The 17,631-nt window shown below is 43.3% G+C and overlaps 1 protein-coding gene across 2 annotated transcripts; it reads left to right on the top strand.

The window, feature by feature from the left end:
* Positions 1–631: 631 nt before the first annotated feature.
* taf5l (TAF5-like RNA polymerase II, p300/CBP-associated factor (PCAF)-associated factor) lies at positions 632–13,461 on the top strand. Of its 2 annotated transcripts, none has more exons than XM_089007219.1 (6): positions 632–803; positions 2,426–2,570; positions 4,480–4,584; positions 8,080–8,411; positions 9,204–9,569; positions 11,585–13,461. In XM_089007219.1, exons 2-6 carry the CDS (start codon positions 2,429–2,431, stop codon positions 12,374–12,376), a joined length of 1,737 nt encoding a protein of 578 aa, XP_088863345.1. In that variant the 5' UTR covers positions 632–803; positions 2,426–2,428; the 3' UTR covers positions 12,377–13,461. The 2 variants fall into 2 exon arrangements, with proteins under 2 accessions (XP_088863345.1, XP_088863346.1); XM_089007220.1 differs by having other exon boundaries at positions 2,403–2,570.
* Positions 13,462–17,631: the final 4,170 nt, after the last annotated feature.

The following is a 17,631-nucleotide window of genomic DNA, read 5'->3' as shown; positions in this document are numbered from 1 at the left end:
GTCACTCGCAGAAAAATTTATCCTGTGACTGTAAAGTGTCTTTGAGAGTTTTGAAAGGCGCTTATAAACTCTTATTTCCCCTTCAGGAGTCGCCCCACTGAATTAGTGTCCTCCATTGACAGGTGTTAACAGTAACCAAAATGGTAACTTTTCGTAGCGATTGAAAATACGAGAGATAAATGCTGCACAGCCGTGTCTGGGAACTCGACAAACATTTTATTCTGCGCATGCTCTTACAAAGGCTTTACAATTTCCGGGTATCACGTGATCAGCTCGTTTCGCAGGTGATATCTATCAGTGAAATTTCCCCAATCATGTACAGTAAAGTCTCGTTATATCGACATTCTCGGGAGTCCGAAAAATATCGATATAACCGGGACTATCGATATATCCGACCCTGCGCGTGTGAAATTTTCTCCTTGCGTGCATAGAAATAGTATCGATATAACCGGGACTATCGCTATATCCGATATCGATATAACGAGACTTTACTGTGTTTGCCTCACACACACATTTACACACGCACAGCCAACAGTTGTGTATTATTAATACGAAAGTTGTGCTTCACACGCCAGTCCAGAGGGGGCAGTAGGGAGTCCGAAAGCGTCATGGGCACCTGCAGAACAAACAAATGAGGAGGAACGTCGGTGTGATGGAGGCTTTTGAGGCGAGACTGAATGGAGCGCAAGAGAAACTCGTTATGCTGGTTCGATTGAGCCTGTCCGGAGTGAAACCCGCCGCGGATTGTTGAGGAAACTGGGGTGGGGGGGAGTGGGGATGCTGTGAGTTGAAGCCGGTGACCGGTGAGTTTAAAGAAGCCCGCTATACGTCGGAGCCGCCGGCCATTGACGGAGAAACTGAGTTAGCCGTTAGCTCCTCGATGTCCCACAAACGCGCTAAAACAAAAAGTCGGAAATCGCTACCTCCCGCGATTGTTCCACTATAATATATATCGTGATGTGGCGTAAAATAATTCAACGTTCGGGCGGGCGGGTTCCACCCGTTTCACGTCACAACCCGGACGCAAACACAAAAAAAGCTCCAGGAGACAAAACAATGCGTTTGGGAATTTTGAAATTGGCCCGTGTTGCCGCTCGAGGGCTGGACTGGCAACTAAATTCTGGAACTGGTGTCAGACTGATTTAAAAACGATGACGCGGGTAGCGGCGACTAGTGGTGGGTGAGCTCAATGATGCTAACTTGGGAGAACAGCTTTTCAGATCTCGGGTCTGACCCCAATGATCAATCGATACTTTTTGAAAACAGTACAGTGATACGTCAGTTTACGAACTTAATTGGTTCCCAGAAAGTGTGTGTAAGGCGAAAAGTGTGTCTTCCAAACATTTATTTCCCATAAGAAACCATTAAAATGAGAATAATCCGTTCACAGGTCCCCATATAACACAATTTTCGACTAAATAAGCCTGAAAGGACAACCGACGTCACTTTTTTGTTTTTTAACTGATATCAGAAAAACGTTTTATAGCATCTAAAATATCCAAAACACGCAGTATGATATTTTTAGTCAAATGCGAAACACCAATAAAAATGACAAAGTGTCCAAAATCTGCAAAAAATTGAGCTGCGAATTGGGCATTTTCAGAAAGTCCCGCCCCCCGTTCGTGACGTCACGGCAAGACATCTTGCATTGCTCGTGAATCAAAACAATGGCTTCAGATTCGGAGAATATGCTTTCTTGTACCACATCCAGTTATGAATATGAGTCAAATAGTTCTGAAGAGGAAAGCATACAAGTTTGCAATCGATTAAAGAATTTATTTGTGCCATTTTGAGGCAACATTGGGGGGAAATCTCTCACCCAAAAAAACCAGGCACAAAATGGCGACCTCCTGTGGCCACCTCCGTTTCCACATGCTGATAAATTCCTTATATGGCGCTTGGACGCCCTCTTCTGGCCTTCTGGCGGCTTTTGGGTGCAACACGAGGTCCCCAGACCAAACAAGTACAGCAAAATACATTGACGTGATGGAAGGACCGCTACAATGCGTCTTTTTTACGGTGAGGAGGCGGTCCTTTAGTGACGTCACGTACGGACTCGTCACCAACTCAAAAACAAGACTTCCTGAATATTCAACGCGAGTCTTGGAACGTAAAATATAGCTAAATGCGGTGGAATCTTTGTAAAATACGCTCAGTAGAAGTCATTTGAAGCCATTTTACAAATTATGGACACAACTTGTCTGGAGACGTCGGTTGTCCTTTAAAACTACGCGAAATATACCTTATTTTATGTATAATGCATGTGCTATTTTATTGTATTGTATAACAAAGTCGTTTTATTTACCTTTGTTATGGTAGTTGTCAATGGATGACGAACTTCCAGGTTTCCTCTTGATGATATCCAAGTGAAGTTGCCGTGCCGACGCATCCGTGATCCGGAGCGTCGGTGTGTTTTTACCGCTAGGTCATGAAGCGCGTCCGCGCGGAGCAGATCCAGTACGCCGTGGCGCAGTACCTCAAGCGCAGGCAGTATGTTGAGTCAGCCGACGGCTCCCTGAAAGCAACCAAACTCTTCCAGACGGCTGAGGAGATGGCTGCCAGCCTCACCGGTAAGATTCGAAGAAAAAACATTAAAAGTATGATCTAGTCTCAAAATGGGATTTTGGGAATACAATACATATTGATTTAAAATACAGGTAACATCCGATTTGCAAGCGGGTTCCGTTCCGACAAAACGGTCGTAAGTCAAAATCCACTCAATATGGCCGACGTAACGTTTACACGAGAGGATAGTATATGATGTCAATCTTTTGTTTTTAAGCAACGTTTTCTATTGAATACTATTATATACCAAACTGTCTACAGTTCATTTATAAATTTTATAATTTTGAGTGTCATTTTTATCATTTTATATTTCGTATCATCGATTTTTATGACTGTATAACTGTACCTGTAATGTTTACAAAACTGTTTACTGTACAGTTTATTTATAAATGTTATACAGTGGGACCTTGGCTTACGAACTTAATTGGTTCCCAGACAGAGTGTGTAAGGCGAAAAGTGTGTATCCCGAAAATTAATTTCCCACAGGAAACCATTAAAATGAGAATAATGCGTTCCCAGGTCCCCATAAAACATAATTTTCTACTTTCTAATTTTCTAAGCCTTAAAACTACACAAAATATACCTTATATTATGTATAATAAATGTGCTATAGTATTATGATTAAAGAAAATGGATAGAAAACAGTTAAAATATCCCATATACAGTAAAGTCTCGTTATATCGATATCGGATATATCGATAGTCCTGGTTATATCGATACTATTTCTATGCACGCACGGAGAAAATTACATGCAAACAGGGTCGGATATATCGATAGTCCCGGTTATATCGATATTTTTTCGGACTCCCTTGAATATCGATATAACGAGACTTTACTGTATTTTAACTTTCTATCCATTTTCTCACTATTCTCACATTTTTGTTTTTTTGTTTCAAGCTCTGTCATCTCCCTTTCATGTGTGTGTGTGTTTTATCACTGTCTCCCTGTCTGCCTGTCTCTTTAATGTTTAACCCCCCCCCCCCCCCCCCCCACGGCTTTAACCGAAGACGCCATTTTGTTTTTTGGAGAACGGCCTCACTGTCTCTCTGTCTGTAACCCAATCCCCCACTGCTGCGTTCTTCAATCACGTGGCTTTAACCGAAGACTGGGGGCGGGGAATAGAGGACAAACACGGTGGCCATCATTTTCTTGTTAGGAGAATGGGCAATGGGAATGGGAGAACGACACAACTCATTGTGGCAGCTTCGTGTGTTTCCCGAAAAATAGTTCGTCTGCCAAGGTAAAATTTTCATAAATGTAACGTTCGTAAACCGAAAAGTTCGTAAGCCAAGGGGTTCGTAAACCGAGGTCTCACTATACTTACCTTTTAGTGTCGTTTTTATCATTTTATATTTTATATTATCAATTTTTATTACCGGATAACTACCTTTAATGTATAAAGAAATACGCACAGCTTCCCACGCCTGCACGCTGTTGAAAAATCGCTCTCCCTGCTAACGGCCAGAAGAGGTCGCCGGACACACACGCTCGGAAAAAAAGCAGTGTACAGTACTACAGGAGATGTTGCCGAGACGGTATCTGCACTGTATAACTACTGTATTGAGTGTAGTCACGCAGTAGATTGCTGTGCGAATGTGTGACATGCGTTGCCGACTGCCTGTGTGTTGCGGTGCCAGGCGTAGAAAAAAAAGGGTCTGACGGTCGTGGTCTGAAGTATGGGTGGTCTTAACTCGCGGCGGTCGTAACTCGGATGTTACCTGTTACCTCTGATGTTACTTTTACAGTCCAATTACGATTTAAAACATTTTTAACAATTTTGAAAGTCAAATGATGTATAAGTCTGGCGTCCGCTTTCTTAAACCCAAGATGCGGTTTTACAAAACACAAGTCTTTCAAAGTCCTTTCCGTGAACCTTAACACTTCCTGTTTGTGTGTGTTTGTGCGTGTGCGCAGTCCAGAGCGAGTCGGGGTGCGCCAACGTGGTGTCGGCGGCGCCGTGCCAGTCCGACCCGCAGCAATACGAGTCGCAGTACGCCAGGTTGCGCTGCTTCCTGTCAGGTAGGACACCGCGCCGCATTTCGTACGCTAGCCTTGCCGATGGCCGCGCTCCCAAAAGGACATGTAACACTTGAATATAAAGGTCGGCGTTGTACCGTATTTTCCGGTGTGTTAGGCGCTGTGTCAACTTTTCAAGAAAATCAAGGTTTTTTTATTTTTATGTTATTTTTATTTTATTTGTATTTATATTTGTAAGTTCTTTGTATTTTATTTGTATTTTTTATTTGTATTGTTATTTTTAATTAAGGCTTTTTTGGGGTGCACCTTATACAACGGAAAATACGGTAATTTTCAAAGATGACCAATCTTCCTTCTTGAAAATGATGTTCCTTTGAGGTTTTCATGGAATACAGTCATATTTTCAGAAATAAAGGAATTTAGTTTTTCTTGACACACAAAATACAAAAACAACCCCCCCCCCCCCCAAAAAAAAAAAAAAAAAAACCGCAAGATTTTCCATTTCTAATCATGATGCCAAGAATGGGAAATTAGGTGAAAAAAGATTTAAAAAATCCATCTTGCCAAGTCATTTGAACAGATGATTGAAAAGAAACGGCGTTTTGACCTTCACATTTTCAGAAAGAAAATCCAGTGATACCTCAGTTTACAAATGCTTTAACTCAAATTTTTCGCCTTACGAACATCAAATTCGCCAGAATATAATCTTGGCAGATGAACTACTTTTTGGCGGACTGACCAAACCACACGGCGCCACAGTGGCTGGCGGACTAGTTTTTGTCACACCCTTTCTTTGAGTGCAGACATAGTTGAGTGGAGTAAATGAAATGTATTATTATTATTATTATTATTAGTGTTAAGCCGAAGAGGACACAAAAGAAAATGACAGTCGAGCAGAAGAAAGAGATTATCGAAAAACACAGAGCAGGTGTGCGTTTGTGTAATTTAGCGTCCCAGCACCACTATATTAAGTTGGTACGTGTGGCTAAGGGTGTTTCTGTGTTGTCTAAGCAACGGCTTCAGGTAATAGAAGAGGTTGAAAAACGTCTCTTGATTTAGATTAACGGAAAGCAGCTAGCAGGGGACAGTGTCAATGAGGGTATTATTGCCCAGAAAGCCCGGTAACTTCACTCGGATATCATCAAGAGGCAACAACATCAGCGACCATCAAAAGGTCAATAAAACCACTTTATTATATAGTACTGTTTTTTTTTTTCATTACATTACAATAGCACATTTATTATACATAAAACAGTGTCTGAAACGCATGACAAAAAGTTAGCGGACATCCGGGCAGACAACTCTGAAAAGTTGCCTGCCCATCCGTAAAGTTGCCATCACCATTTTTCACAACTTGAAAAACAATAAGACGACTCATCGCAAAAAAAAACATTGTTGCAAAGTATAAGGGATTTTTTTTAAATTAAGGAAGTACCTACCATAAATACTCCCTTGCTTAAAGGACAAACGACATCACTTTTTTGTTTGTTAACTGACATCAGAAAAACGTTTTATAGCATCTAAAATACCCAAAACACGCAGGCTGATATTTTTAATCAAAACACCAATAAAAATGACTTCCAAATATGGAAAAAAAATAAGCTGCAAATTGGGCATTTTCAAAAAGTACCGCCCCCAGTTCGTGATGTCACGCCAAGACGTCTTGCCTTGCTCGAGAATCAAAACAATGGCTTCAGATTCCGAGAATATGCTTTCTTGTTCCACATCCAGTTATGAATATGATTCAAATAGTTCTGAAAAGGAAAGTATAAATGTTTGCAATCGATTAAAGAAGGTTTTCTGGGTCGTTTTGATGGTTCAAGACTGATGTGTAGTGTCACAGAAAATGCAGAAGATGGCGGCAGAGATCCGTTGGAAATAGGTTTATTATTCAGCTTGGACTTTTTGTCAACGAATATCAAAGAGTTGTCTCGTTGTAACATACGATTCACCATTGCGTTATTTATCTGTTTACCTTCTAATTTCGCCATCAACACGAAGTTTTCAGACCAAACAAAGTACCGCAAAATGCATCGAGGTGATGCAAGGTATGTCCTTTCTCAGTCAGGGGCGTTCCTTCAGTGACGTAGGGTGAGGACTCGTCACCAACTCAAAAACAAGACTTCCGGAATATTCAGCGCGAGTCTTAAAACGTAAAATATGGCTATATGCGGTGGAATCTTTGTAAAATACGCTCAGTAGAAGTCATTTGAAGCGATTTTACAAATTATGGACACAACTTGTCCGGAGACATCGGTTGTCCTTTAATTTATGGTAAATATCCCTTGCTGAAGATTTTGCTCCAGTTGTCGTTTGTCGTCATGTTGCACAATGCAATGTTTGCGTTGCGTTGTCTGCTCAAAACCATGTGGCCTCCTCTTCCTAAGCGGCTTTCAAAACTCTCAAGTACACTTTTCAGTCACGATATAGTCCGAAGCACGAAACAGGCTTCTGATTGGCTGCCGTGCCAAGTATGCAAATTGCCAAACGAACGGACTATATCGTGACTGAAAAGTGTATTTGAACGATTTGAAAGCTTATAAAGAGGAGTCCACGTGGCTTGTAGCGGTTTGCCTAAGGCTTTTGCTTTAGTGAATAAAACAAACGTTTGATTTGAAAAGTTGTTTATTTATTTATTTATTTCTCGAAGAAGTCGTCGGCCACCCGGGCCGAGATGTCTTGAAAGTTATACGCCCGACGTAAAAGTTGTACGCCCCGGGCATCCGGGCAGACATTATTTCAAACACTGATAAAATAAGATATATTTTGTGTAGTTAAAAAATAAATACATCTAAATAAAAATACAAATAAAATAATTATCACAAAATAATGATAACATAATAATAACATAATAATAAAATATAAATATAAATTAAAATATAAATAAAATACAAATAACATAAAAATAATTTATTTGGTAGAAAATTATGTTCTATTCAGACCTGGAAACGGATTATTGTCATTTGAATGGTTTCTGATGGGAAATAAATGTTTGGAAGATGAAATTTTTGCCTTAAACACACTTTCCGGGAACCAATTAAGTTCGTAAGCTGGGGTATGACTGTATTTTGTGTAGTTTTAAGGCTTATTTAGTACAAAATTATGTTTTATGGGGACCTGGGAATGGATTATTCTCATTTGAATGATTTCTTACAGGAAATAAATGTTCGGTAGATGAAATTTTCGTCTTAAACACACTTTCTGGGAACCAATTAAGTTCGTAAGATGAGGTATCACTATTTTTTTTTCTTGAGACACGAAACACAAAAAAAACAGGCAAAAAAGGCCACATTTTCCATTTTGAACCATGAGGCCCAAAATGGGAAATTTGCACGAAATTGAGCAAAACAATTTCACCTCTTGAAGTCATTGGAAGGGATGATCATCTTTGAATGAAAAACCAAGGCTTTTGGGAGTGCATTACACACGGGGAAATAAGGTAATTGGTGGAGGTGCTTTGTTATCTTCGAAAATGGCGCCCGAAAGAAACGCGCGGCGGCGGTCGGTGGATGATTAGTAACGTGCATGCGTCTTCAGGAAGCGACGTGTCGTGGGCCAAGGAGGTGAGAGCCCTCCTCTTCCCGCTCTTCGTCTATCTCCACCTGGACATGGCGCGCTGCGGCCTCAAGTCGGCGGCGGATGCCTTTTACGGCCGATTCCACGGCGCCTTCCTGCAGGACGCCGATCAGCGCGCCGCTGTGGAGCAGCTGCGCGGCGAGACGGCAGCCGGCCCGCGCCTGGCCGCCTTCCTGGAGCACAAGTATGTGGTGCGCCTCAGCGACGGCGCCCACGGCTACCTGCTGCGCTACCTGCAGAGTGACGACAACGCCGCCATTTGCGGGGTCCTGGCCGCACACCTGCAGCTGGAGGTGAGTGCCGCACTGCCGTGCTCAGATAGAAAGCTAGCTAGCTATTAGATAGCTAAGTAACTCTGACAGAAAGATAGCTAACAGATAGCTAGCGAGGCCTTCACTCAACCCGGAAATAACTCAGATAGAAAGCTTGCTAGCTAATAGACCGCCGATAGATAGCTAAGTAACTCGGATTAAAAAGCTAGCTAGCTAATAGATAGCAGATAGCTAGCTAGGCCTTCACTCGACCCGAAAGTAACTCGGATAGAAAGCTAGGTAGCTAATAGATCGCTAACAGATAACTAGCTAGGCTATCACTCAACCCAGAAGTAACTAACTCAGATAGAAAGCTAGCTACCTAATAGACAGCTGATAGATAGCTAAGTAACTCGGATAGAAAGCTAGATAGCTAACTGACAGCTAGCTAGACCTTCACTCAACCCGGAAGTAACTCAGATAGAAAGCTAGCTAGCTAATCGACAGCCGATAGATAGCTAAGTAACTCTGACAGAAAACTAGCTAGCTAATAGATAGCAGATAGCTAGCTAGGCCTTCACTCGACACAGAAGTAACTCAGATAGAAAGCTAGATAGCTAAGTAACTCGGATAGAAAGCTAGATAATAGATAGCTAACAGATAGCGAGCTAGGCCTTCACTCAACCCGGAAGTACAAAAACCGACTATTATACAGTCCAGTTTATTTCTTGAATTACAATACCATAGCACATTTATTCAACATAAAATAAATGCCGTGCCGGGAGTCGGGTCGTCGGATGCGGCCGTCGCCTAACCCCAAACGGCTTTCCGCAGGTGAGCGCCTCCAAACCAAGCGACTACCAACTTTACGGGCCAGCGCCGTCCAGCGGAGGCCCCGCCCCCGGCGATTCGGCGGCGGGGGAGCCGCAGAACCCGGCGGCGGCGGAGGCCTTGCGCGAGTGCATCAAGAAGGTGCGCGAGGGCCCCCCCTCGCTCACCACCGTGGGCTTCTACGCCTTCGGCCACACGGAGCAGCTACTCAATGCCGCCGAGGTGTCGCCCGACGGACGCCTGCTGGCCGCCGGCTTTGACAACTCCGCCGTCAAGCTGTGGAGCCTCCGCGCCCGCAAGCTCAAGGCCAAGCCGCACGTCGCCGACGTGTCGCGGGTGCGGCTGGCTTGCGACGTCCTGGAGGAGGGCGTGAGTACCCCCTTTTTTTAACCAAATTAGGGTATTTCTCCTCAGTTTACGAACTTAATTGGTTCCCAGAAAGTGTGTGGAAGGCTTTTTGCCTTCCAAACATTTATTTCCCATAAGAAACCATTCAAATGAGAATAATCCGTTCCCAGGTCCCCATAAAACATCATTTTCGACTAAATAAGCCTTAAAGGACAACCGACGTCTCCAGACAAGTTGTGTCCATAATTTGTAAAATGGCTTTAAATGACTTCTACTGTATTTTACAAAGATTCCACCGCATATAGCTATATTTTACATTTTAAGACTCACGCTGAATATTTCGGAAGTCTTGTTTTTGAGTTGGTGACGAGTCCTCACCCTACGTCACTGAAGGAACGGCCCTGACCGAAAAAAGGCCACATTGTAGCAGTCCTTCCATCACGTCAATGCATTTTACTGTACTTGTTTGGTCTGAAAACTTCGTGTTGCACCAAAAATAGGCAGAAGAGGTCGACAAAGCTCCCTGTAAGGAATTAATCAGCCGGCTGATTAATTCCTTACAGGGAGCTTTGTCGCCATTTTTCCCCCCCACCCCCATTGCCTCAAAAGGGCACGGAATAAATTATTTGATCAATTGCAAACAAGTATGCTTTCCTCTTCAGAACTATTGGAAACATATGAGTGACAAGAAAGCATAATTCTCCGAATCTGAAGCCATTGTTTTGATTCTCCAGCAAGGCAAGATGTCTTGGGGCGACACCACGAAGAACGGGGCGGGACCTTCTGAAACTGGCCACTTCCGGGTTCTTTTTTTTGCAGATTTTGGACACTTTAAGTCATTTTTATTGGTGTTTTGCATTTGAATAAAAATATCATACTGCGTGTTTTGGGTATTTTAGATGCTATAAAACGTTTTTCTGATGTCAGTTAAGAAACAAAAAAGTGCCGTTGGTTGGCCTTTAAGAAACCATTAAAATGAGAATAATCTGTTCCCAGGTCCCCATAAACCATAATTTTCTACTAAATAAGCCTTGAAACTACACAAAATAGACCTTATTTAATGTATAATAAATGTGCCATTGGATTGTAATGAAAGAAATAAACTGTACTGTATAATAAAGTCGTTTTATTGTACTTCCAGGTTGACTGAATGCCTAGCTAGCTATCTGTTAGCTATCTATTAGCTAGTTAGCTTTCTATCTGAGTTACTTAGCTGTCTATTAGCTAGCTAGCTTTCTATCTGAGTTACTTCCGGGTTGAGTGAAGGCCTAGCTAGCTATCTGTTAGCTAACTATTAGCTAGCCAGCTTTCTATCCGAGTTACTTAGTTATCTATTTGTTAGCTAGCTTTCTATCTGAGTTACTTAGCTGTCTATTAGCTAGCTAGCTTTCTATCTGAGTTACTTCCGGGTTGAGTGAAGGCCTAGCTAGGTATCTGTTAGCTAACTATTAGCTCGCTAGCTTTCTCTCCAAGTTACTTAGCTATCTATTACCTGGCTAGCTTTCTATCTGAGTTACTTCGGGATTGAGTGAAGGCCTAGATAGCTATCTATTAGCTAGCTAGCTAGCTTTCTATCCGAGTTACTTAGCTCTCTATTAGCTAGCTGTTTTTTTATCTGAGTTACGGCCGGGTTGAGTGAGGGCCTAGCTAGCTAGCTAATAGCTAGCTAGCTTGATATCCATGTTACTTCCGGGTTGAGTGAACACTGGCCTGTGTGACTGCCGCTGCTCACCCACAGAGAAGCTTATCGGCTGTAAAGTGACCTTGAGTTTTGAAAGGCGCTTAGAAATGAAATTTTTTATTATTATTATTATTATAGATGGGGAAAGTTAGAAAATATTTGGAAAAGTTGGAAAAATAAGTTTTGGGAAAGGTTGGGCAAAAAGTTTGGAAACGTTTGGAAAACGTTTGAAAAGACGCCATTTCCTTGGGGGGGGGTGTGCTTTATACTCGGGTGCACCTTAATACAGCGGAAAGTGAGATGGAGAACATTTCCTCAACTGCCGCTAATTGTTGTTGCGTCTCCCCCCCGCCAGGCGGACGAGGCCGAGGAGGCAGAGTCATCGACCCTGCGGGGCCACAGTGGTCCGGTGTTCGGCACGGCCTTCTCCACGGACGGCTCGGGCCTGCTGTCGTGCTCGGAGGACACCAGCGTGCGCTACTGGGACCTGTCCACCCTGACCAACGCGGCGCTCTACCGGGGCCACGCCTACCCGGTGTGGGACGTAGCGGTCAGCCCCTGTGGCCTGTATTTTGCCAGCGGGTCCCGGGACCGCACAGCCCGCCTGTGGACCTTCCCACGGGCCTACCCGCTGCGGGCGTATGCCGGCCACCTGGGCGACGTGGACTGCGTGCGCTTCCACCCCAACTCCAACTACCTGGCCACCGGCTCGGGCGACAAGACGGTGCGGCTGTGGAGCGTCCAGCAGGGGGCCTCAGTGCGCTTGCTGACCGGCCACCGGGGCCCCGTGCTGGCGCTGGCCTTCTCGCCCGACGGCCGCTACCTGGCCTCGGGGGGCGAGGACCAGCGCGTCAAGCTGTGGGACTTGGCCTCGGGGGCCGCCCTCAAGGACCTGCGGGGCCACTCAGACGCCGTCTCCGGCCTGTCCTTCAGCCCCGACGGCGGCCTGGTGGCGTCCTCGTCCGCTGACGGCACGGTGCGGGTGTGGGACGTGCACCGCTCGCCACCGCCGACGCCCCCCGCCGACGCCTCCGCCGAGCTGGTGGGCTGCTACGCCTGCCATGCCAGCCACATCCTCAACGTGCAGTTCATGGCCTGCAACCTGCTGCTGGTGACGGCCGGTGAGCCCGATAAAAGCGAACCCTAGCGGCGACGGCACAACGGCGGACGCTCGGGCCAATGGGGGGGCTCGCCGGAGGCCATGCAAAAAACTCTTTGGGCCTGATGTTGCCACTCCACTTTTGTTTTGTGGCTCCAAATTAAAGTCAATCATGTGGGAATCGAATCGGATTTGATTTTTCATTTCCAGATGAAAGAGGAGAGGATCAAAGCGTCCTTTTCACCAGTGGATCAGGGACGTCGTGGCGGAATGTGCACATCGGCTACAAGCAAATACCAAGCTAGCTGTAGCATCCATTGACCAAAAAACAAGGCTAAAACTGTTTTGCTGCTGATTTTCAGGCATGCCCAAGCCACTTCGCCGACGCCACAGCCATGGCGCCCCGCTTCCGAGTCGTCGTGGCAGAATGTGCACGTCGGCTACAAGCAAACACCAAGCTAGCTGTAGCATCCATTGACGGAAAGAGAAACAAGGCTGATTTTCAAAAATAATAATAATTTACATTTAATTTTAAGCGCCTTTCAAAGCTCTCAAGGACACTTTACAGTCACAGACAAGCATTGGTACTATAATAAATAAAATACAATCACAAATAGAATACAATAAATAAAATACAGTTGTAAATAGAAACAAGAGAAAGAGCTACACAGAAAATGTGATTCTACATAGAGTGATACCTCGGTTTACGAACCCCTTGGCTTATAAACTTTTCGGTTTACGAATGTTACATTTATGAAAATTTTACCTTGGCATACAAACTATTTGTCGGGATACACACGGAGCTGCCACAATGAGTGATGTGTCGTTCGCAAACGAGTCCGTTCTAACAAGAAAATGGTGGCCGACTGTTTTGTCCTCTATACCCCGGCCCCAGTCTTCAGTTAAACCCACGTGATTGGTCAAGAATGCCGCAGTGACAGAGTGGGGGTTACAGACAGAGAGAGAGAGTGAGGCTGTTCTCCAAAAAACAAAATGGCGTCTTTGGTTAAAGACATATGATTGGTCAAGAATGCAGCAGTGAGGAGGGTGGGGTTAAACATTAAAGAGACAGGCAAACGAGAGAGAGTGAGAAAACGCACACACGAAAGGGAGACGACAGAGCTTGAAACAAACGTGGAAAAAAAACTGTTGGGGTAATTCGCTCTACAAACATCTTTAAACATCGCTTTCTAATCTTTGTTTACGTTTTGGACTTCCTGATACGTCATATCCTGCTTTCCTTTACATGATGTCGCACACCATTACGTCACATCCTATTGCGCCGCACACTGCGCCATATAAATGCCCTCCCAGACTCTCTCGCTCTTTATGCTTCCTCTTCAGCCGACACCACGACGCTGTCTTCAAGATTAAACTAACTTTCTGTCCAACACCTGGCTTCCTGCTGATTTAACCATCCTCTGCTATCAACGCCCGTAGAAGCAATGAACCAGGGACGAACGATCAAGATAAACCCATTTTTATTGGTGCCGAAAGACTTTGAGTCCTAGCTGGTGACATCGACATGGGGGAGAGAGCGGGCCCCGCGGGTCTTCCAGTAGACGAAACCTTCTTTTTCCTTCGAGAGTGTTCGAGTGGGCCGCCCCTCCCTTCTTGGTGTCCGTCGCTTAGGATTGCTTCACGGGTGAGTGGCGCGGCTAGCATGCAGCTATGTTGAATTCTTTCGGCCAAAAGTAATTCTATTTACGGTTAATCTGCGTATCTGAGGCTAGTAATACGAATTACGATCGCGTCAAGGCAGACCATCCTTATTCTAGCCTATGCGTGGAGTTTTCGCGCGTGACTGATTGATGCCATTTCGGGTCAAGACAAGTCTGCTGCCGTACGCCCCGCTGCCGGAATGTAATACCAGGGATTTTCCAGGAGGAGATTCTTCAGAAGGGATGAACTCCTGGATTTTTGCGCGCGAGGGATGGTGAAAAATTGATTTATTAATTTGGAACCGGATGATTATGTGTTTTTTTTTTTGTTTAAATGCAGCTGCGATAGATCGTGGATTTTCCGTAACATTAATGCATTAACCCTTTACAGACGATTGGGTCATATTTGGTACACTAAGGATAAGTGCTTATGGATCGAAAAAATTAAAGGTAGCAGTTTAAGTTTTGATTGGAACTGATGCAGCACAAGTTACATGTCCCTTTAACACAGGTTATGTGCAGCTATGCCTTTAAGAGCGTCAGTGACATCATCTTCTTGCGCAACACAACGTGCGCTCCTGCATCTTCAAAGCTCCTTCTACTTTTCGTCACGGATCAAATATCACGTAAGTATATGTTGTGACGATTTTATGAGCTATTCAGAAGAGGTTTACCTTGATACTGAAATGCATAAACTAACGCTAACTGGTTTATTTACCAAGAAATATTAAAAATAAGTAGTGTTCCGAATGTAGAACATTCGGCGTGCTAACGCTAGTTTCATGATGATGTTGTTGATCCTGACTGGGTACCCGATGCGAATAATTGTAAGTGAATGGTGCGTTTTACACTAATAGCTGTACCTCATAGCTTTGCATTCTCAATATAATTATTGAAACGGAGGTCCATATGTTTTTTTGTTATATCCTAAACAGAAATTAGAAAACTTTTTTTCATCATAATGTCTGGTACAAATTTAACACTTCCTATTTCCACAACACTTCCAAGTTTCTGTGAAAAAAAATACAGGAAAAGCTAAAAGTCTATATTTTATTTGGGGCAAATCAAAGACGGCAAAATTACTTCTGAAGGCCTTGAGGACATTAGATTGTCATGTCAAGTAAAATCATCTGAGAGAAAGAATTTGTAATCAGAAAATGTAGAAATGATTGTTTTGAAGAACGTAATAGGTTGCATTTCCACTGGTGTTATGTAAGGTTTTGTTTCCACCTAGTGGACAAAATAGTCCCCACTACCGTATGTGCATTTCACATTCTCAAATACAGTACTTTGACTTGAAGATAAAGCATCTGAAAGGACTGAAATTCTGTTTGTGATGTAATGTAAGGAAAGAGATGCCCATTTCACGGTAAGATCAGAGCATTGAGATCAAATGGTTAGTTTGGTATAATTTTTGCTTTTTTGAATGTTGCTGTGCCCATATGTTTTTTCTAAAATACCTGTGTACTGTATATCTTTCCAGATCCTGATGAGAATGAAATAGATGACCATGTTGATGAAGACATTTTGGCATCGGACACAGTCGTGACTGTTGCATTGATGAACTTCTATCACTATTCAGAATAATCCCGCAATGGGGAAATTTTCAAAGGATTTTCGATGATGAAAAAATGATGGATATTATTGTTGAAATTCTATGCAATGCAAAATAACATCAATAACCCTGTGTCTCGCCAAAGAAGAGCTTGAGAAGTGGCTGGGATTGATATATTGTTTCTCAATCTCAAAATGACCAAACACTCGGATGCTTTGGGCTTGAAAGCTATCTCCACTAACTGATTATGCTGCAGAATGTACTGTATGTCAAGGGATCGCTTCGAAATTATAAAAAGGAACTTGCATATAGCAGACAACACAAAACAAGGAACTCGGGGAAGCCCAAATTATGATCCCTTGCACAAAGTAAGGCCAATGATAAAAGTTTCAAGAATTACCCAAGTCACAGCGTTTGTCAATTGATGAACAAATTGTACTCTATGAAGGTAGATTTACACTCAAGCAGTATCTACCAAATAAACCAATGAACTGGGGGTTCAAGTTGTTTGTGCTGGCAGGTTATGATGGCTACATGTATACATTCCATATACAGGAACGATAGATCCAGTCAGTGTCTCCAAGGTTCCCGATCTGAAAGTGACCTCAAATGTTGTGCTCCATTTGGCTCAAAACATCCAACCAGGAAACAATCATCGATTGCATTCTTATAATTGGTTTAAATCTATCCCCTTACTCCAACATTTGGCAACAAGAAAAATCTGGTGTTGTGGCACAGTGAGGCTCATCAGCTGAACCACAGCTAACAGACATTGAGGTTCTTTTCCCGCCGATGATACAGTGACATAGCTCATGTTCCATATGTTGCAAAGAACTGCAACAGGTGCAAGCATGGCACATGCTCGGTGAAAACTCATATTTACAGCAAAAAAATGCAATGTAAATCTTTGTTTGAATCATCACAAGAACTGCTTTGCATTATTCCATGGTTATTAGCTAGTTTTCTTTATCTTTAAAGGAACTATGTATTTTTATGTAAACATTTTATGTCAATGTTTTATGTAAATTATGTATGTATTTTATGTAAATATTTTATGTATTTTATTATTTTAATAAAAATATGTTATATGGGTAAAAGTCTAGTCTTTGAAGTTGCACTTGACATATGTTCCAAAAAAGGCACCCTCTCAACATAGGCCTTTCATGACGATTGTGCCAAATTAGGCACAAATTTTCTTAGGCTCAAATTTTCTACATTATTGAAAAATAATAAAAAAGAAAGCTACTAGCTATTATATCCATCAGTGACCATAAAAACTGAACATGTTTTTTTTCTAATTAGAACATAATTCAGGCAGTAAAGGGTTAATCAACACTCGCGCGTTATCAGCATTGCTAGCCGTTGCTACGGGGCTTCCGTGGGAGTTTCATTGTCCAGGGGAAAGTTCGTGAGCAGGGGGGAGCCATCTGTGTCCTTTTCGTCTGTTCCCTTTTGTGTGCTTCTGTGTATGTGCGTGCATTGTGTGTATGTGTGCGCGTTGCTTGTGCGAAGGCGTTGGTGGTATAGCGGTGAGCTTCGCTGAAACGAAGGGACAGGGGGGTGGAAGGTGGGCTGCCCAGAGAGAGCGGGCAGCCCAGCCCTCCACCTCCTCCTCTGCCCTAGAGGAGTGGGGGACCAGTCACCCACTGTGGTGACTCCAGCTGTGCTTTGTACAATCGAGCAACATGGAGCACTCTGGGGAGACACAGTTATTTCAAATATTAAGCAGATTCTTTACTTACAGACAGTGTAGGTGTTCAATTAGCTGACATGTTTCGGCGACTACTTCCGCCTTCGAAGACGGAAGTAGTCGCCGAAACATGTCAGCTAATTGAACACCTACACTGTCTGTAAGTAAAGAATCTGCTCAATATTAGATATCAAGTAGACAGGATGAACTTAGTACAACGAAACAGTTATTTCAACTTGAGTCAGCAAATCGATTAACCAAGTGATATTGACAGCGTTGGTTCAAGATTCACAAAAGCAAATCAGGACCTTCTGTCCATTGTATCAATCTGATCATTTTCTGGGACGCCTGGAAACGATCAACATAATGGAGTTGAGAACATTTTTTGGGGTCACCT

This window comes from Hippocampus bargibanti, linkage group LG10 (genome assembly GCF_051943395.1).
Source record: "Hippocampus bargibanti isolate YZ-2025 linkage group LG10, ASM5194339v1, whole genome shotgun sequence".
Lineage (NCBI taxonomy): Eukaryota > Metazoa > Chordata > Actinopteri > Syngnathiformes > Syngnathidae > Hippocampus > Hippocampus bargibanti.
Note: the sequence above shows the minus strand (reverse complement) of the source record. Positions and strands in the feature narration are given on the sequence as shown.